Raw genomic sequence first — 21,567 nt, 5'->3', positions numbered from 1 at the left:
CAGCTTCTTGTCACAAGAAACAGTTTAGACTTGGGGATCCCTTTACATGTCAGATCTTTTGTTAATGACTTATTCCTATAAGGAACACATCACTCAAATGTGGCTTCCTTCTGGAAACAAAGAGTGGTCTGGTGTAGCTCTTATTTGCTGAGGCAGCAGGTAGATGGTTAAAATAGTCCTGTACTCAGTGAAGCTGTTAGTAAATTGTTACCCCTATATGAGTTTTAACAGGGAACATCTGGAATCTTTTGCCTGTATGTAAACCATGTTTTGTCAGGCACTCAGTGCCAATAGGACATACCAAATTTCCTGTTTTCCCGTCCATCTACTTAAACACAATTGGGTTAAAAATAACTCCCAGAAAAAAAAGAAGTATTTTTACCCAGGCTTGTGATTAGCGTTGTATCAGGGGTTAACAAACAGTTTGATTGCCACAGATGAAGGACAGCAAATGGCTCTGTGAGACTGGAAATGCAGAAGTGAGGAAGGGTAAGCACCGGGGACTCTTTAGAACACATTAATTATAAAATTGATTTTCATAAGCATATTTTATTTCCTTTATGTTTTCTGTGCAGAATAATTCACATATGCTTTTTTTTTCTTTTCAGATCTGTAAATAGCCAGTACTGCAGAAAAGTTATAGGCGGGATGGTTTGGAACCCATCTATGAGACGATCTTTATCTGTTGAGCATCTAGAGACCAAAAGCCTTCCTTCTCGATCACCTCCTGTTACCCCTAATTGGTAAATCTAGTTTCAGCCTTTCCCATACTCCATACTCTACCTGGAGGCCAATAACAAGTGGACTACAGCAGCGGTTTGTCCTGGGATCTGTCCTGCTTGGTGTTTTTTTGACTTGTGCTTGCTTATAAAGTTTGCAGATGACAGCAGTTTAGGGGATAAGTCAATAAGCTTGGGAGTAGAGCTTTTATCCAAAGGGACCTTGATAGTCTGGAGAAATGGGCCAATAGGAAATTTAATGAAGACAAAAACAAAATCCTGGGAAAAAATAATCCAGTGCAACAGTACTGCCTGTGATGCAACTCTCTGGAAAAGGACCTGGTAATCTTCATAGGCAGCAAGCTGTACATGAGTTATCTGGTGTGCCCTGGCAGCAAAGTCATCAGAGCAACCTGGCAGTATTAACAGCAGCATGGATGTTAAATCAAGAGAAGTGATTATCCCCCTTTTGCTCAGCACTCATTAGACCTTATTAGAATGCTGCAGCCACCTCTGTGTCAAGTAAAAGAAGAAAGACACTGACAAACTGGAGGGAGCTCAGCAAAGTAGTAGCCACCAAGGTAGTCAGGAGGCTGGAGCACTTTCCCTGTGAGGAGAAGCTGAGAAAAATGTGCTTGTTCAGTCCAGAGAAGCAGGCATTTCCCAGATGCCTAATAACAGCCTGGCAATACTTAGGAGGAGGCTAGCTAGAGAATGAGGTCGGGTTCTTCGGTGTCACATGGTGGCGTGGCAGGATGAGGCAAGAGGTATGTGTTGAAACAAGAGATGCTCTGTCTGGATATTATGAAAAACTGCTTCACCACCAGGACAGCTGAGCATTGGTTGCTTAGAGAAGCTGTAGGGTATCCATTTTTCAAGTTTCTTGAGATCTGACTGGATAAAGCCTTAAGAAGTCTGCTCTGACCTCAGTTGACCTTGTTTTGAGCAGAAGGTTGAACTAGATGATCTCCATGGGTCCCTTTCAGCCTGAGTTATCCTATGATTATAACTTTGACAATACAGGTAGCGTTCTCGAGGTGGGAAGAAAACCAAATCAGTTCGGTGTACTGAACCTAGCAGTGCGTGATTGCCTAGTATACTATCCAAAATGTTTGAAAATCGGTTATTTAAAGTGAGATCTATAGGCCTGTCATGAAGATTTCAGGACACAGATTGCAATAGGATAGGTATTTCACTTTGATAAATTTTTATTAATTATTCTGATCCTCCAACTTGTGTTTGTGTTTATTTTTAAGGAGGAGTCCTAGACTACGTCATGAAATTCGTAAACCACGACACTCATCTGTAGATAACCTTACAAATGAAATTAGTTATATTACTGAAACAGAGGATGTTTTTTATACATATAAGGGCTCTCCAACATCGAAGGACAGTGATTCAGAGTTCTCTCAGAACCGTAGTCCACAGAGGAGGTAAGGACTTCTACAAACAACTCATCTATTTTGACTTTTTTAAAAAAAAGCACCAAACAAAACCTAAATAGTTTTACTATAAAACAAACATCTTTAGTTATAATATTAAAATGAGTTCAAACAGTTTTGTGTTTGCATAAGATCTGTTTTGACAAATCGCTGAACTGCAAATGCTGTGATATACAAAATGACAAGTTAAAAAGAAACCAGCACTTCATCCCTAAACAGTTCTCAGTAGTTGAGTTTTCAGTAAAATTAGATAAGCTGTTAATATCGGTAATATTCAGTTTCCTAGTAATTTCTGCAACCCTTTCCTACCTGTTATAAATTCTTCCTTTTTGGCGGGAGGAAGTCTTACTGAAATCTTAAGATCAGCTCAGTATTGTCAGTTGGAAGAGGTCCTACATCTGAGTAAACACTAGAACATGATAATGCCAGTGGTCACACATCTTTTCTTCTGAGGAACTGTAGATTGCCTGTCTACAGGCAGTCTCTGCTTTTTGCCTTAAGGCACTTTTGTTGTGTTCCTTGAAGACCAAATTTATTCTCCCTTGCAGCAGTCTAACCACTGTTTGCTTCCAGGGCTCGAAGCACCTGTCTTTGTGCACTGATTATTTGCTTGTTTATATATTACGTTTTATGTGTGGCTTCACTCTGATTTTGCAGAGACATTTCCTAATGAGAAACTTCAGGTTAACACAATATTAATTTCAGAAATAATGTATAAAGTCATTGATCATTCAGTCTCAAAAAGAAAGCTGAGCTACTTTAAAACTTTAAGCTGGGGAGAATACTGTGTTAAAATGCAGGTTCCTTTGTAATGTTACAAAAATAAAATGGTTTCTAGTGATCCGTAGTAACTTTAAGGCAAGATGTCTTTTAAGAAGCAATGTATTAATGGAAACTGGTGGGACTCACCTATCTCTGTGACAGTGTGCAGCCACTAACTGTAGCTTTAAACTCTGGATTTAAACTGTTTTCTTCAAACTTTAATAAACTATCATTTTTACTACACTGCAGCAGAGAGGTTTAGATGAAACAAGGGCAAACTCAACATGTATGCATATTTGGGGTTTGTCACTGTGGTGTTTTAAATTGTATTTCTATTTTGCTGACTGAGTCAGATGATCCTTAGTACTAGTAGTGTCAGTAATAGCCATTATAATATGTAAAAGTTATGCCCCTAGATGTTGTGAATAGTCATAGATAGGAAGTCTTGTCTTTTCTGTGTTTTAACACTTAAATATTTTACACTTTTAGAAGTATTTTCTTAGTAAAAATCATGAGAGGTAGACCATGAGAGGAGATGATGGGGTAGAAGCTGTAGACAGAAAGCGAGGTTGCTATGCCCTATTCTATGACTGGGAGATTGTGTCCTGCCAGTTAGTACGTGTTGGGTTTCTTCTTTTATTTTCATTTTTATTTCTTCCCCCGTAGTTTTTCTTTTTTTCCTTTCCTTCCTGTTTCACCTCTCCTGTGCCTACTGAGAATGGAGTGGGACAGCCTGCTTGTGTGCTGTTTCTCAGACAGTGAAAATAGGATATTCTAAATTTGATAATAGCACATTTGTTTATTTTCTGAACGCCAAATGGCTATGCTACATCTGAGTAATATCACTCACTGTGGAGAAGATGACTGTTATTACCTGATATAAACCAAATTTTCTCTATGTTTTATTCCCAACACATTCTTGTTCTTTTAGATATGTCTGTAATATCTTATATTTGCTAGGTAACTGAAAAAATGCTTGCATAAATATGATGAATTTAAATTAGAAGCGTGTGTTTTGCAAGGAAAATGTAACACATGGAATGAATGGTCCTTTGTTGGGCTGACTGTTAGACTTTCATGAAGTAAAATGGTAATTAATACTTTTTAACAGTTGAGGTAAAATATACAGTAACCATACACAGACACTTTCAATAGTTCATGTTAGTCCATGTTCCAGTTTTTTCTTCTTTTTTATTCTTACAGTATTAATTACTTGCCTCACTCCCCTTGTTGAAAAACGTAAAGAAAAATTAAGTGTATATATATATGTAGTAAATCTTTCTTTCCCTGAATGCTTTATTGAAAGAGGGATTCTGACTCTATCAGCTAAATCTGTTTTATAACAAAAAAGTTTAACTTATCTTCGATATTAAATATGGACACTTGTGCTGGACTTTTACCACAGTTCAGGAATATCTAGATATTAATTATAAAACACCTTGCAGTGTACTGATGAATCACTTCCATCCAACTTACCCATTTTTGCCATGCTGGTCTTCAGTGGATTTGAACTGACATAATTAAAATGTGTCAGAGAAAAAAAAACAGATTTGCAATTTCAATATTTCTTTTTCATTAGAGGAGAGAGTAGCTTCTCATAGTCCTGCTAATATTCATTGTCTTTAGATGGCTCTTTTTTTACTGCCTGGCCTGCTGTCTGAGACTATCAAAAAAGGTGTTAGTTAATACTCATTATAACTAATGAATAGCTTTGGTATATAAAAAAATAATCTGAAATGTTTTTTGAGAGCTTCTAGAAAACACTGTAAGATGCTAATTTTTAATCACTGAATTGTTATGTCTGGGACCTAAAGTCTTAATTATAATCATGCAGCTGCTTGATTTTTCTAAACTAAATATGTTCACATCTATTTCATTTACTGTATCTGGAGCTCAAGACTGTGCAAGCTGCAATTTGTGCCGGATATCACTCTTCTGTATTTCTCAGGCTGCCATCCGCATTTCACGGGTGGGGGATGGTTTTCACCAGTTTTGTTTTAGCCCCTGGGCAATGTCTTGAGTCCTTTTTGTCAAAATGTACCTTCAAACTGATCTGTTCTGATATAGTGCTTTTTGAGACAAATACGTAGGTAAAACTCATATAATGACTTGCTGTGTACTTAATCCTACAGAGGCATGTTTGGAACTTTGGTGGGTATCAGATCTATAGGAGCCACCACTGCTGGCAAAGTACATACACCTGCATTTATTTCCCTATACGCCTTTTTTTTTTTTCTTCTTGACAATACCGAATATAATTATTTTCTTAATAACTGAATTTCTTCCTTGCTGTGTTTACTCACTTAAGAGAATCAATCAAGTTCTATTTTCTTTCTTTAAAACAGTACACAATTTAGAAAACAAATTATGTGTTACAGCTCTGTTTAGAGAGCATAAAACGTATCAGTTATTAACATTTCTTCTTCCACTTCTTTAAATGCATTGTACTGTATCAATATGTCAACACCTATTTATTGTTAAATACTTTAAATGAGCATGCTGGAGATGAGGGTCAAGAATATTTTGTCATTTATTATATTGTTTCTCAGAAGAACACAGTGATTGTTTTTAAAATGTGCTTTGTGCGAACATTCTAGCTTCTAACTGAAATTTATGAGCTATATCCTACAGGCTGTAACTCGAAAAATAAAAGAGAGTAGAAAACAGAGCAAACCATGTGCATAGGTGAGGTACAGAAACAAGGGCAAGCTCATGAGTCTTGTGTTTGGTGTAGCTAGACTGCTTATGCTACCAAAATTATTTCATATTCAAGTACAATATGAGGCTCGGACATAGTGAAAAGAAGCAATTTTTCTCTCCCAGATTAGTGTCTGCAGAAAAGATTGGAGCTGTCTATTACATATGTATTATGGACAAAAAATTGCTCTAATCCCAAATTAATGTATTTTAAATAGAGCTTTATTCACAGGGCATGAATAGGTTTGTCTGTCTAAGCCAACTGTCTCAAATCACAGCTGCACATAAAACCTGTCATCAAAGACAATGCTGAAGAGGACTTCAAGAGGAATTTTTTTTAGCCCTGGGCTCCCCAGCCTTTGTGAAGAAAGCCTCCCCTGTTAGTTCTTTCTCCTCTTTGTTGCTCTACTGCTGTGCATCTCATCTGATTGTAACTGCCACTAGACAATTAACATTAACATAGATGTGGAGCCCACACCGAGCCTTTCAAAGTCTCATAGGTTGCTTTCTGTGTTATACCACACTGTTATGGCTGTGCCTCACCAGTTCAGAACAGGTAACCCAGTCTATCTTCTGACTGTGTGCTGTACTCTGTCACTATATTTGTCCCATGTCTATATGCGTATGCACATGATACTGTTTTGTTTTTAAAATTATTTCAAGGATAGTAATTGAGATAAAACATACTAATGAGTAAATGCACTTGTTTTATAACTGTTTTTCAGTTAAAATTGACTTTCCCTAGTCTTGAATTCAGCTGCACTGAAAATGTTGTTCTTGAGAGATTTGCATTTGCTACATTTCTTATTTTAAGACAAGTAGAGAATTTCTCTCTGTTCTGTAAGGTTACATATCTTCAGATGTCCTTGAACACCAAGATATGTATTAGGGGAGCAAAATGAAAAGAGGGTCTTGTGGCTTTCCTTTAAGACAGAAAATAAGTTATATCATGAGGCTTTTTTATTTCTAAAGTTATTTCTGTGGAAAAGCTGCTTTAATTTCGGTGTTTTTTCCAAAGTTCTGTCATACCAACAGGCCACCTGGCATCAACCTGTCCTGATCATCTGCTGTCCTGATAGGTAGCCTGGATAGAGCTCCTGGAAGAGGCTGCCTTTGAAAAATGTTTCCCTTTCAGTGCAACAGGTTTAAACAATAGCAGCTGATTTTTAAACGCAGGCTAATGGACTTGTGCAGGGAATTCTTTTTGATTGCAATTTTTCCTTTTATTAGCCTGCTCTAGTACCTGAAAATTTACCACCATTGCAGTCTGTCTTGATAAAGGTACTGTGACACTTTCCAAATTTGGAATAAGGAAACCCTCAGTGGTGGAGAGAAGCAAATCATCATTACTGATTTGCCTTTCTGTGAGACTAGTGCAATCTGTATGCTGCTGTCATTTAAGGGCAAAAGGCTACAGTGAAAATGAAGTAGTCATATTGAAGTTTGTGACATTGTTTCAAGACCAGGTTGGGAAATTCTAAGATACCTTTGATTTAAGCAGTAATCTTCAAATCTAAGTTGGCTTTAACTGGGGCAATAGACAGATTACATTTTAGTATCATGTACTCTGACATGCTTGCTCTTGCATCAGATGTTAGTTCTGTTCTTGAAAGACTGCACTGTCCATCTCCAGCTTAACTTCTGGTTCTTGGTATTGATATAGTTTTAAAAAGCCTAGGGGTTATTGTGCCCAGTAATTCATGCATAGGATTCTTCGCTGATGAGCTGTTACAAGAACAGAAAATAAAAAACTTAAAAGAAACTAGTTTACTCTTTACCTTCAAGTAAATAAGTGAAAATTTAAATGGGTAAAATGAGTTTGCTTCTTTCCTTATATTCAAGTATTTGTTGTAAAATAAAAATCTTCATATATAAATGTTTCAATAACACACATTTTAAACACTTCAGGAACTTAAAATACCAAAGTCCAAGGTTTGCCATGAAAATGTAAAGACATGAAATTAAATAGTATTTAAGGAGCTTTGAACTTCAGTTTTCCCTGCCTGTTCGATTCCTTTTTCTCAAGCATCCTCTGGTACCTGAGGTGCGAATCAGATGTTCACACTTCACAGTGCAATGAGAAATGAAAGTGAATGAATGACAAGAAACAAAAACTGCAAACCACTGTGTTGTTTAATGGTCTTAACCTCTGAGACCGCAGCTGTGGGAAGCTGTATGGTTTTCCACTGCTCAGTATGAAAAGGGAAGGGTGTCCACCACTCTTTCCTGTTTGTGAATTTGAATTTTAATCTGGCTTTGTGAGAATACCATGCCTTGTTGCCAACACCCACACTTGCCCCCTGACTGAATGTTGTCTCATTAAATAAACTGGTGTTTCTTTCAGACAATAAAGTGTTAGATGCAAAGGGTTGTTGAAACAAACAGGTTTCATTGTGGTTCAGGATAATCTTATTCATGTTACCCATGCAGGACCAATTTCTCCTTGATAATGAGGAGCAGAGCTAATTTTTGAACTTGTACATTCAGGTTTCTTGGTTTGAGCTTTTTTAAAATGTTTTTTACACTGTTGGTGGAATAGTTTGGAGTGTTAATATAGCTGTTGCTCGCCCTCTTAATGCCTTTTTTTCATGTTTTGAACACCCTTTTCTGAGTGGGAAGGGTACTTGTTGGTAAGAATATATAAATTTATTTACATAAGGTGCTATCATAAGGGAAAAAATAACTGAATTATTGGCTTGGAAAAAAAACCTGATAAAGGTGTGTGGAAGGTCTTGCTACTTGAACTGTACTCAGTTTCTTTTGTTCACTCTGTAATTAAATAAACCAAAGATACATGTTTGGTTTGCAATAGCAGATGGCATAGGAACAAGCATTTTGGTAGTTTTTTACACTAGATTCAATGGCCTGACAAGAAAAGATTAGCTGTGAAATTTTGTGTTTAACCAAAAGGATTATTGTAAAACACATTTCTAAGTGCTAAGGTATAGTATGAGTCAGTAAGAAAAACTTACTGACAGGTGAGGCTTTATAGATCTTATATTTAGAGTCATATCTTGACTGATGAGATAAATCTGGCTGGTTATTCGTAGATGTGAGTGTGTGGTGTATGAGGAAAACCAGAAGGCTGGGTGGGTTGAGGAGAGGTTGGTCTCATCTTTGCCAAAAGAGAGTTACCAAGAATATGGAGCCAACTCTTCTTGGAGGCACACAGCAAAAACGTGTGAGGCAAAGGACACAAGTTATAGCAAGAGAAATGCTTAAAAGACACTGAGAAAAAAAAATCATACTGAGTTTAGTTAAACCCTTGTACACATTGACAGAAAGGCAGAGTTGTTTCCACCCTTGGAAAACGTCATAATGCAACATGGCAAGGACCTGAACATCCTCATCTAACATTGTTGACTGTTCTTTGAACAGGAGTTTAGATGATCTCTCAAGTTCCCTTCCAACCTAAATTACTCTGAGTCTACAATTCTTCTTGTTAGAAATGCAACATATTCCCGCATAAGCTTTTTCTCTTAAAGTTAAACATGCTTGCAAAGCTATAAACCTCTTTAACTTGCATTCTAAAACTATCTTTTGCTGCTGATATAGGTGGCATAATGTATACAGTCACAGAGTTGAAGGGGAAGGAAATGAAATGATGAACTAGTATAGGAAAAGGAAATTCACTTACACTGTGCTATGAATTTCTGGAAGTGCATATACACTCCTGGTATAAGTGTGATGCATCATCTGGTGAAGCTATTGCACTGAAAATAGATTTCCTGAACGTATGCTGCATTTGTTCAATTCTTCCAGCTTAGCATTTTGATAGACAATAAACTGTAGCTGCATGGTGAGCTTTAGTGAATGTGCTATGGGAACACATCATTATTTTAACTAAAATATAATTCCTTTTGTGAACAAAATTTTTGAAGCATTACTGTTGATGAAAGTACCATTCCAATTTATCCACCCAAGTCCTAGTGGCTACTTTCCCGGTAGAAAATTTCAAATAATTTAAATAATAATTTAAAACTATTTATCCATAGTTTTTAACCATATACAGATATGGTCAATTTCTTGTTCTTAAAATCTGCTGCCTTCCACAAGTCTGTTGTTCTTGTTTGTGTACTTCAGTTATTCTCAAGGAAGAATTCTTTCTAATACCAGGCAATGGATCTGAGAACATTTCAGTTAGTTTCAAATTAGTGTTTTAAGACTGCTGCTAATAGACTTTTATGAGTTGTTCTGTGCTCTTCCACTCAAATATACATTCAAATAGAACATATATATAATATCTTGCTTACATGTAACCCTTTCTTTTTAAATATATATCCTTATTAAAATGTACTACACTTTTCTTGCCAATTCAAAAACCAATCATGTTGCATCCAGAAAGTCAGTCTCAAAGTTGAATTGCAAATCTGTGATAAGGCAAATTTTGCAGCAAACCAAGAAGTCACAGAGTATCAGAATATATGAAAGTTTCATGGAAAGTCAGTAAACTGGAATACGGTCAATAGAGTTAATGCAGAGTACGTGAAAGTATCTTTTTATGGGTGGTGGCAGCAGCTTACAAATGTGAATGTTTGGAATTTATAGAAAATCACTAAGAAACTTGTGTGTACCATGAAGTCCTCAAGTTTTTCTCTAATGGTACTCTTAAGTATGCAGCACAAAAAGTTTACATGTCATTTTTATGGTCTTTCTGTTCATAGCAATGCTGAATAATCTGTATATAAATTTATCTAAAAGGCAACAAAAAGGTGTTGCTGCAAATATCTTCGACTTGTTTGGCTTATGAATAATAATCCCAGTTTTAACGGTGAGTTCTCAGAAAAGAGGTGATAATGGAAGTGTTGGCACATTCAGTCTCCTTAGCAGGTGTTACAATAAAAGAAGCTTTAAGAACCTCAAGAACAGCACAAGGGCAAAACCTACAGATGTTTCCTTCAGTTGTTTGTAAAGAGGGAGTTTTGCTACAGTGCTATTGTTTCAATTGTCCCTTTTCTCTTGGGGTTTTACTCCGCTGTATTTCATCATACTCAGTTCTCAGAATAGCAGAATTCCCTGGTAGGGCACAGCAAATTGGGGGGGAGGGATCTTTCCTTATGACCTTTCCTTTCTCTCCTCCTGACAGGAGAGTTAAGACTTTTCAGGGCAAAGAGTTTTATTATGAAGATCAGCACCAACATAGAAACCCATATTGAGTGAAAGATTGAAATGACATCATTTTAGATAGATTGTGGAGTAAGAAAAAGAAATTACATGCAGTTTTGAAGTGTCTGCTTATTAGCTGCATCAATGGAAAGCTTAATCTCCTTGCAAGGAAGGGCTCTCTTTCTCGATGAAAAAGTTGAATGGCTGGTCTGGTGAGTGTTGCTTTTATTGACTTAAAATATGCTCCTTGTCATACATTGTAAAATGAGGAAGATACATTCATAGAATGTGGAATACTGCATAGTCAGAAAAGATCTAGTTATTCCTGTTTAAGGTACTTTATCATCTTGGTGAGTAATTAAATGCTAGAAATACTATCTGAGTTGCAGAACAAAATTCTGCAGTTCTAGTGTGCTGAGCTACTGAGGACTTCAGGAAGACAGAGCTGCATTGTCCCCAGTGAATTATTTTAAGCTTTGAATTTGGTCACTTCCTAAGTTAAATTTTTGGTTACCTTTTTCAATTTTAAAAGGTTATAAAATGAGTCAGTAACTCTTTGAGAGCTGATATGTTTGAATTAAAGTGCAATAATTCAACAGATCAACCTTCAGCAAATATTACTAAGAATTAATATCCCACATTTAAGTCTTCAAATATATTGAGATGGTGAAATATTTGCTGTATGTTTACACACAGTATATGAATGGAAGCCCAAGTTTTTTTTTGTCACTAACAACCTCACTCTACTGGGAGGAAAGAGGGGAGATAATATATTAAAATGTGATGCAATGTAATTCTATGTGTGTAAATTTTTGGTGAGGGCTTTTGCAAGGATTAACTTACAACAACCTGGTTTCTACAGAGAATTTGCTCTACAGCAGCAAAACATAGAAAGGATGTACAGTTTCATCGTTCTTTGCCTCACAAGGAAATCAATTAGCTGAAATGAAAATAAATTCAATATTTCTTTATTTTTAGCATGCCTTCCTGAGGAAATAAGACTTATGTCATTGCACTGCCCATCTGCCTCTCTTCCCACTGGAGAATGTTGGAGAATTGCAGTCAAATCTAATGTAGGAGTCAAGTTTTCAACAATGCAAAGTTTTCTACAAGATTAGTGAAAGTCACCTTAAACTGGCATTTTCCTCTCACTGAGCAATTACAGTACGAGTTCAGTGGTTCTCTGTTCCATTTAGGCGTGGGATGGTCAGGCAATGAGTGCACGTTCCCAAAGGATCTGCAGTGCACTGCTGGCACTTAGGGGCTAAAAATACTGTGGGGATTGCAAACAAGGAGAACCAGAGGCATTTGTGGGAGAATGGAGGTGGATGTCAGTAGAAACAGAAGAGGGGCACGATGGCAGTAAAAATCGAAGAGGTTTAGTGCTTTACAAAAAAAAAAAAAAAAAAAAAAAAAAATCTTCATGTTGTAGAATACATACAGGAAAATGCATCTGAACTGATACTGCTATTCTTACTGTAGTTTTGATGAAGCATAGTAAATAATTCTTAGTATTGAAGTTGTCTTAGAGAACAAGAATTGAAATTTTAACTGTATGCTGTGAATTGTTGCCTATAATTTGACAATTCAGCAACTCTACATTCAGACCAAACTACTTCATGTTTGTATTTTTCCAGCATGGACCTATATTAATCCAGGTTTTTTGGTCACTGCTTAATTAAATTTGTAAAGGTATCCCGTCTGTCTTAAATTCACTTTGCTTTGCAAGCACCTTTTTGATAACTTCTACTTTCAATTTTATCTTAGTATTACAACTATTGTTTAAATTGATGTAGTATAGTTTAGCTCACTGTTTCAGATGATCTCTGATGCCTTAGAAAATGCTATGTACTGCAAATTTTAATTTCTTTTCCATGATAGATTTTCTTCATCTGTGTAACCACCTCTGCTTCAGTTATGCTTTGTCTTAAAGTTCTCTGTCAACATCTGTTCTGCTCTCACATTGAGACAAAGTGTCAGAAACCTCATGCTTCTGAAGCTGCCTGTGCTCTTTTCTCGTTACCTATGCATAAAGATTTTGCCGCATTTGACTTTTTGCAAAATACAGTGAGTGATGGCTGCAGTCACTGTGTTCCACATCTAAAGCTTTCTTAAGTGACATGGTGTGTCTTGCTAAATAATTGCCTCTGTAAACTCCTACATAGTTTAAGTTGCAGTAGCAGATGTGCGTTGTCTGTAATTGGGCTTGTGCCAAAAGTGGAAGTGAGTTGTTAGAGCTCCCTGGGATTTTTAAGTGTTTCATAGATTCCATAATTGCCTGTTTCAGATTTTCAGCATAGGATTAAATATTCTTTGGTTTACTGTGAGCACACCTTTTGGCTTTTATGCAAGCATTTTACTTTTTGTTAGAGTTCAGTTCTTATTTTCCTGAAGCTTTAACTTATGTTCATTTACCATTTTGGTTTTTTAACAGGTCATCTGAACAAGAATCACCAAAGTGAGTTTTCTTTAAGCTTTCTACTACTTTAGCTTTAAGATACGGAATAAAATATATAATTTGAACTGATTTCTCAAAGTAGTGGTCTTGTATGGTTAGAAGATAACCATAAAGGTATAAACCAATGAAGACTGTAAAGATTTTTTTTTTTTTAAATTAGGTGTTTGGATCAGAATGTGAGAGGTCTTAAGTCCTAATACACCCCTAATCACTAATAATAAAAAAGTTGTCCAAAAATTGTTGTAAAACTGAGGCAAAAATCCACTAGTAAGTTCATCTGGTAACTCTCTATATTATACCGAAAGTCATTAACTGAAATAATTTGTCATATTTTTCTGGTATGTAAAATTTTTTCTACACTGGAAAATCATTATGAACTGTAATCTCAGCTTGCAAGTGAAACGTTAATGCTTAAATTGCTATGGTCTGAAAAACTTATGATGTATTTACATATACAGTGTTCCTTCTTGCTTGATATTGACCTCACAGGAATTACAAAAGGTCCTAGAAGGTATCAGATAAAAACAAAATTTTGACATTATAATTCCTCTAAGTGTCATTACAGTTCACTACTTCAAAGTGTTTTCCACTTACTCAAAGAGCCAGGTGGATAATATCTCCTGAATACTGGGAAATATTTTCTGTAATAACTGCAAATTCTGCAAATGTTGCGCAGAACACTTCATCCCCATTACTAAGTACAGGTAGTATAACTGAACATCAGAAATATTATGGCAAGAATACGTTTGCTTAATAGCACCTTTCAGAATGTTCGCATTTATTGCAGACAGATTTCCGCAAGCTGAGAAATAAGTGTTTGCATTACTACAGTTTGCTGCAATGCTAACCTGTATGTTAAAAGCCTAAGTTATTTTGCTCTATAGTGTAGTATTATTTCTTCATGACAGCCAGCCGTCGTGGCTGGAAATGGTTCAGAAAAGCTCAAATATATAGTTACACTAGTACCAGAGCAGAAATAAATGTTTGAATTTACAAATTTTGCTGTCAAGGTTTACTTGGCTGTACTTCTGCTACTTGAACCCTGTCAGAATTTGATGTTACTTTTAGGAATAAACTGCAACAAGCAACTAACAGTACTTGTGCTTCCAAGGATCAAACATGCTCCATTGTGGTGCTGGGTTGTCATCAGTAGCAGTACAGAGTGTTCTTGCAAAATGTACTGCCACTGAGCATGGGATCTGTCATGGAAGTGAAAGAAAGGTCAGTCTGCAGTGGGGTAGTACAAGTGGCTAGAACTCTGTGCCATACACGGCGATGTATGTTAGTGACAGAAAACAGTGTCTTAGCTATACCTGAGCTTTCTCCAGGACAGAGATTTTTCACAGTGTTATGTAGCATTTATAAAGATGGAGCACTTAGTTTGTGTGGTATCTGTGAGTTTGGTCCAATTAAAAAAGGGCTTTAGTTGTGTAACAGGACTGTATTTCATCCTTTTCGTAAGAGGGCATGTGCTAAAAGAATGTCTGAAAGGTACTGGAGCACCACCAGGCAACTTGGCCAATTATAAGATTTGAGATATTCAAAACTAAGATTTCTAAGATTCTAAGATTTGAGATATTAAAAAAAAAGACTTTTGTTATCCTTGAATTTTAAGGTTCTTGAATCAGTAGACCAGGTCTGCACCCCAGTTTAATTCTGGGTCCTTCTACATGGTTATAACTACCTCAGTTGCACAATATATTAACTGTAATTAAACCTTTCATTGTCACATCATTTCCTATTTTTCTGACAATTTGCTGTGGCTTTTCTGCAAACCACCTCCCCCCCAGAGGGCTAAGGTTGAGATAGCACTCATGAGAGGGAGGAATGAAAATAAAAGCGCTTTGCAAGAAAGACAGTGGAATCACAGCAGAAGCTTTTCATGGGTAGGATTGGCAACTGAAGTGCTTTTCCCCTGGGGTTTGGCTCTCTTCACATTACTGTGATTTTCTGTACCATTATGACATCCAAATATTTTATTTTGAGTGTTATTGCTACTCTGGTTTTGTTTTGTCCATTCTTCTGGATATCCACTGATCAAATGATAGGCTTCAGTCATACTCCCATTGCCTTATCTTGCATCTCAAGAAGTGGTGTTATATCTAAGGTTGGTTTGCTCTTTTAACTGGGCAGTACAATTTTATGTTGTACTATTTAATTTAAAAATCTGGATAACAATACCTTTGTAATATTTATTTATCCTTTTTAAATGAAGGAATGTATTGGGAAACAGTCCAGTGCAGAGACCTCTGACCCATATCTCACCTAAAGCCTTCGCTGAGTCTCCCAATGGAGTTGGTAACATTTCTGGCTCTCACCCATTGGAAGGCGTGGATAAGCAGTTCTTAGAAACGTATGACAACATTACAAAAAGTAACTCAACAGAAGATTCCAGTCAGTACTACTGTGATAAGGTATGTCCAATTGTATGCTTTTAAAGTCAAAACTAGTACTGAAAGTAGCTTTGAACTGTAGATTAAGAACACACAAAAATTGTGCTTGTATTTCAGGATGAGCGTATTTTATGCAGTAACAAGAATAAATCTTGTCTTACTACTCGAATTTATCAAGAACATGTACAAAACGTGGCAGGCAAGCCTGCCAGCTGCATTGATTTCCAGTGTCTGAGCTTCCAGAAGCATCTGCAGGGGAAGTTCCTAGTGGAATGGGAATCCATACATTTCCTCCAAGGGGAAAGATCAGATAACTCACATTGCTCTCTGTCTTGATATCAGGCACAACTCTGCTTTATCCAAGGCATCTCTTCTTCAGGATGGCTAAACATCATCCTTTGTATTCTGCACTGACAAAAGCGCAGCAGCTCCCTGCCGGTGTTACGTTATTTCCCCCATTTCTCCAGCCTGTTCCAGAGGGGTGCTAAACAGCTTCCTAACCTGTCTGTCCAGTAGCTGCTGCCAGCTTTTAATCCTTCTGTCTTGCGGATCTCTTGCAGAAGATATTAATGCACCCATTTAGAGGAGAAAAACTGGGGAAAAGTAGTCACTTCATGGTCTTCAGAGTAGATTTGATTCAAATACGTTGCACCTAACTTTTTTTTTCATTTTAAGTCACCTTTAGTAAAGACTACATGTTGAATATTTTAATAGGAGCTATCATTTGAGAAAGCTAACATGAGAGTAACAGTGTTAGGACAGAGCAAGCCGAGAACATGTTTGCTGTTACATATGTTGCTATTTTTACAATTTAAAAAGTTATGATCATGAGCATATTCTGTAGCTTTAGCTTCTTCATATTTTAAATACGGATTTACGTATTCTTGTTCACATCTAAATTTCGAATTTGGATGTACTATTTTCTAATTTGCTGCAACTTCCTTATAGAAATTAGGAAACTTTTTTTTTCTATATATTGCAGAATGACGTAATTGAGGGAGATTTACTTTTGGTGCGTATCATACCAGACGAAGACGGGAAGTTCGGATTTAATCTAAAGGTAAACCAGCAATCTTGTAGTTATTTTTAAATGCTTTATAGAAATACTATGCTTTGATTTAATGATTATTCTTCATTTTTAATGCAATGCTTTGAGAAAAGCAATATATTTAACAGGAATTTCTTATGCACAGAGTTTTTAGAAGTGGCAGCCTAATCATTAAATGCTAAAGCATCGTTTACAGAACTGAGCCTTTACCAGTTCTGTGGGTTTTAGTTGCATATACTGTGGGCATGGCACATTTCCAAAGCAGAATGCCTATTTGGCAGCTTAAATATGAACTCGAAAGCCTAATTTAAAGCATCAACTTTTGGAAAATTAGACCTCTGTATTATAAAACAAGTTAGATAGTTTGTGCTATCCAACTGAACATATCCATTAAAAAATAGTAGTTGAAAGGTGAAAATTAATTTATGAAGAAAATTGAAATTACTAATGATAAATGACTTGTAAATTTATTACATTCCCTCACTGAAATTCCATTTAAGCTGATAGAGTAGTGTGAAGCAGCCATAATATTAAAATCAGGGCAGAGTTTGATCTTTTCACCCTGTGCATTTTATTGATAGGGCTGTGATAGAACGTCATGTAAAGAGAGAGTAAGGGAGCACAGTTGTCTGGAGCTGTGATCCTGCCTAATCCCTTTGCAGGTTTGTCACAATGTCTCAGCTTACAAATTCAAGTGTTAAATTACACTTGCTTGAATGGTAGAGTTAGAATAAATGCTGTATTTGATCTGTTTATTGCATACTAAAATACATGGCCAAGCGAAGGCCCTAGGTCTAGTTTACCAGACATTGGTAGCTTTAAAGATACTGCACCTTCCCACCCCCATTTACTGATGAAAATTCCTTTTTACCAGCCCTGCCTATAATTACAGAGCATAAATTTTGTATAAAAACAAAAGTGATTACATGTTTTAAATACTGCTTATGCTTATTACAATGGTAAATTTATTGTTGTTATTTACTTGACATCCCTCTAGGGTGGTGTAGATCAAAAAATGCCATTAGTGGTATCAAGAATAACTCCAGGATCGCCTGTAAGTAAATTCTTAATATTTTCAATCCCTTCCTTTACTATTCCCTCCACTAACATAAGCAGTATGAGCTGTTCTCTTTCAAAACTGACTTGACCAGTGGTTTCTTAAACCCCAGATTAAAAGATCTGGAAGTGTTAGCCAAACAAATTACCAGCAGAAAACATATTTGTTTTCCCCTGCCATCTCAAAAAGTGCATCTTGAAATGGAAAATGTTTGATGAGGTGCAAGAGCAATGATTAAAGATTTGAAACAGTGCCTATGAAAGGAGTAGTCTGGGCCTCTGCAGCCTAGGGAAAAAAAAAAATTAGTTTAAGGGAGATGTAGTAGAGATCTGTAAGATTAGGAGCATTGTGAGCAGAGAATTCCAGTCAAAGAACAGGCTACCAAAGCAATTAGTGGAAGTCAGGTTCTTTATGCTTAGTGAAGCAGTTCTTCATGCATAAGATAGTATACCTGTGAAATTCCTTGACAAAGGATGCTGTGGTTAAAATAGTTGTGTGGGTGGTCAGGAGAGGACAAACCTTGGGAGAAAAACCTTCTGACAGTTGCTGACTAGACAAACCACAACAGGCTGAGGAAATACTTAGGGTTAAAAATATTTATAGGATGGGAGAGTACTTGGCAGGAGAGGGAGAAAGGGTGCAGAACAATGTTTTCTCTGTTCCTATTTTGCCATGGATTTTTGCTTATGGAAATATTTATGAACTAGGTGGAACATTCATGAGAATTAACACAGCCATTGAGGACTCTTGCTGAACTGAGAACTAATAATAGTAATATAACATCTTGGTAACTTTTTTCTAAATAATTAGTATGTAAATTTGTGAGGGCATATGTTATCTCATTTTTTTTTTCCTCTCACCTTCTTCCAAAGTGTATTTCACAACTGTCATAAAATAATTTCAGTGCCATCTTGATAGGAAATATTGCTGACTTAACCGCAAAAATCCAATGTACTCTTCACATTTTAGACTCTTTTGGAATATGATAAGCAGTCACAGGGCTGATATCTAAATGTCATTATGTAAATCAGGCTAAAACAGATTGTTTGAGAAATTGTTTTTGTCACATTTATGATTGCTGGTTTGACTTATGCAGTGCATAGTACTCCATGATGAACTACAATAATTATTTGAATAAAATAGTAGAAAATTATCATTATAACTTAAATCTACAAAGTGAAATTAAAACAGTGCTTAAAATATTTCATGGTCAACCTAGGCAACTTCTTGAGGGTGATTTGAGATACTGAAGTTAATGTAGGGCAAACAGACTCATTTCATGATCAGAGAATAAAAGATGCTTTTCCAGAGGCAGTGATTTCTTTTGGCAGATTCAGATTGTTTTCTGGAAAGTATTGATCTGGGGTTTTTTTATCTTGGATTGAAAAAAGACTGGACTTATACACTTCATTTAAGCATCTCCAGTTAGTGGCATAGCCACCAAGTGAGCAAGTTATCAAGGGTCAGGGAATAAATTGAGAACAGTCATCCAATACAATATACTCAACAGGAGTGTTGTAGAACTCATGTCATGCTACAGCAAGGAGAAAAAAAATACTTATTTTTTGAGCAATGTACTATTAACATTGATTATATTGTTTTCCATAAACTAAATGTCACGTGTTCCTGACTGTTTAATGAAATGTAGCTGTAATTGGAAATTCAAGTTAAGCAGTCTATGGAATACATTGTTATGTTATTATAGTTCAATGATGTCTCTGTTCATTGTGTTTGCTACTATTTTATCTTGCTCTAGATTCACTTAGTACCCTGTAAATTGTCTCAGGGATGCTGCTTGGTAATACTATTTGCTAAGATTATTTCTCAGTTTCGGAGGTCACTTTCTCCTACTTTCCTACAAAAAGATCTGAGGAAGCAAATATCACCAAAATAAGGCCGTATTTGCTCTTTCAGGTCCTAACTTTATTTTTAAAATCCCCCTCTAATACAGCAGCAAGGGAAGATTGTAGGACAGAGTAGCCAAAGTTGTTGTGGGAGAGCATTAAATCTAAGAACAATCATTTATTGCATCTGGTATTTTTTTTTTTAACTAAAGTACTATACTGATTTTTTTCACAAATGTTATTAATGTCCTAAGATACTAAAGAAGTCATTATGGTTTTATTTAATAGAGCTTCTCATTGAAAAATAGAGTGCATGCTTCTAGAAGCAATAACAAGGTGATTAGCATAAAATGAAACATTGGGTGTGTACAATAGGACAGGAAGCCTTTAACATAATTAATTGTCTGGAAAAGCTCGATATCTGAAAAATCTACAAATTATGCTTACATGGAAGGAATTAATTCTCCTTTGAGAGAGATTTTATTTAGTCAGATAATTCAAGTAAGATAGATGAGCCATTAACATGTCACATGATTAAAAAGTTTCTTTGAGCAAAGATGTTAATGTCTTTCTGTAATAAAGAATGAAAGCCAGCAACCAGCCAAGAAATCTAAATTATACGCAAATATAGGAGATCAGAAACTATTCCCTCCATGTTCTTTTGAACTTCTTGGCTCTCCTAGGCTGACCTGATATTATCTTTATATAACTTCTTTTTTCAAATAATTGTAGTTCAGAAATAGTAATTTATATCTCAAATAAAAATATTTCTGAGTTATTAAAGCAATCAGTCATTCATAGTTGCATTCTTCAGTCTTACCTTTGTCAATTGTACAAAATATGGAAAGGGTGATTTCAGGGAGCTATGAATACCTAATTAAATCAGTGTTGAGCAACACCATGGTTGTTCCTAATTCCCATTATTTTTCTGTTTACATTTGTCTTTTTAACTAATCATTATCAATCTTTCTTATCTTTTATTATTTTCTTTCCATATTTCTTTGGAAAAAGCTGGGGAAAACTTGCTTTTTTAAAATTTTTAACCAGCTTTTCTGCTTGGGAGGTTTTCCTCTTGCATGCATCTATCTTTTGTCTGTCTTCTTTACCCGTTTTGTGGTACTCATACATGTCTTAAGTTTTTTTTTTCCTTTTACTTTATTCTCTGACTCCACAACATCTCTGGGCAACCTACTCCAGTGCTCAGTAACCCTCACAGTAAAATAAAAGAAGTCTTTCCTGATGTTCAGGTGAAGCCTCCTGTGTTTTAGTTGCTGCTTGTCCTGTCACTGGGCACCACTGAAGAGAGCCCAGCTCCCTCTTCTCTGCACCTTCCCTTCAAGTATTTATATAACTCGACAAGATTCCCCCCGAGCCTTCTCTTCTCTAAGCTAAACACTCCCAGCTCTCTCAGCCTTTCCTCATACTAGGTTGCTCAAGTGCCTTAATCATCTTTGTAGCATCATCGTCATGTTCTGGCCATACCTTGAATTGCTTTGCACTGGACTTAGAGCTAAGAATACAAAGAAGTGTGGCAGAAAAAAGCCAAACAAACCCTAGGGGTCAACAGTTAATCTAAATTGCTGCATCCAAGACACGAAAAAAAATGTAAGTTTTCATTTGAGATGGGGAAAACTTTGCTTTAGTGTTCTCTGCAGCACAGGTAGCAAAAGACTGTGTCACAAATGCAGGGTACTTGAGCATCATAGGTTGAATACTTACCTGCATCTTCTTGCTAAAACTTTCAGTGAATGAAGCGAGAAAGAGTGTTCCCTATTTGTAGGCATCATTTGATATCCACCAAACAAGAATCTGATAAATAACAAAATTATCAAATTTTAAAAGTGCATGCCTGGGAAATGTCATGTTACTTAAATTACACTAATCAAAATAATGTTTGGATTTCTTGGTGTTCACTGCATAAAAACTGAAGTGTGTTTTCTAATGTGCCCAAAACACTTTTTCCAAAAATTCTTTTGCAAATGGCTATAACCAGTGGTTGTTGAGGCTTGGAGTCTGAAATTTAGATCTTTAAGAGCAATCT

General features: G+C 36.1%; 1 protein-coding gene across 14 annotated transcripts in view; it reads left to right on the top strand.

The window, feature by feature from the left end:
• Positions 1–21,567, top strand: part of PTPN3 (protein tyrosine phosphatase non-receptor type 3) — a 173,294-nt gene that overhangs the window by 121,702 nt on the left and 30,025 nt on the right. For 13 of the 14 annotated variants that reach the window (XM_021281367.2, XM_065052841.1, XM_021281371.2 and 10 more), the window contains 6 exons: positions 609–743; positions 1,976–2,152; positions 13,161–13,184; positions 15,400–15,598; positions 16,560–16,637; positions 17,623–17,679. In XM_021281367.2, coding sequence (XP_021137042.2) covers positions 609–743; positions 1,976–2,152; positions 13,161–13,184; positions 15,400–15,598; positions 16,560–16,637; positions 17,623–17,679 — 670 coding nt within the window. Of the gene's footprint in view, positions 1–608; positions 744–1,975; positions 2,153–2,219; positions 10,939–13,160; positions 13,185–15,399; positions 15,599–16,559; positions 16,638–17,622; positions 17,680–21,567 lie in introns of those variants that run through there. The other variant, XM_065052849.1, reaches the window with a different exon arrangement.

The sequence above is a fragment of the Columba livia genome, chromosome 2, assembly GCF_036013475.1.
Source record: "Columba livia isolate bColLiv1 breed racing homer chromosome 2, bColLiv1.pat.W.v2, whole genome shotgun sequence".
NCBI lineage: Eukaryota > Metazoa > Chordata > Aves > Columbiformes > Columbidae > Columba > Columba livia.
Note: the sequence above shows the minus strand (reverse complement) of the source record. Positions and strands in the feature narration are given on the sequence as shown.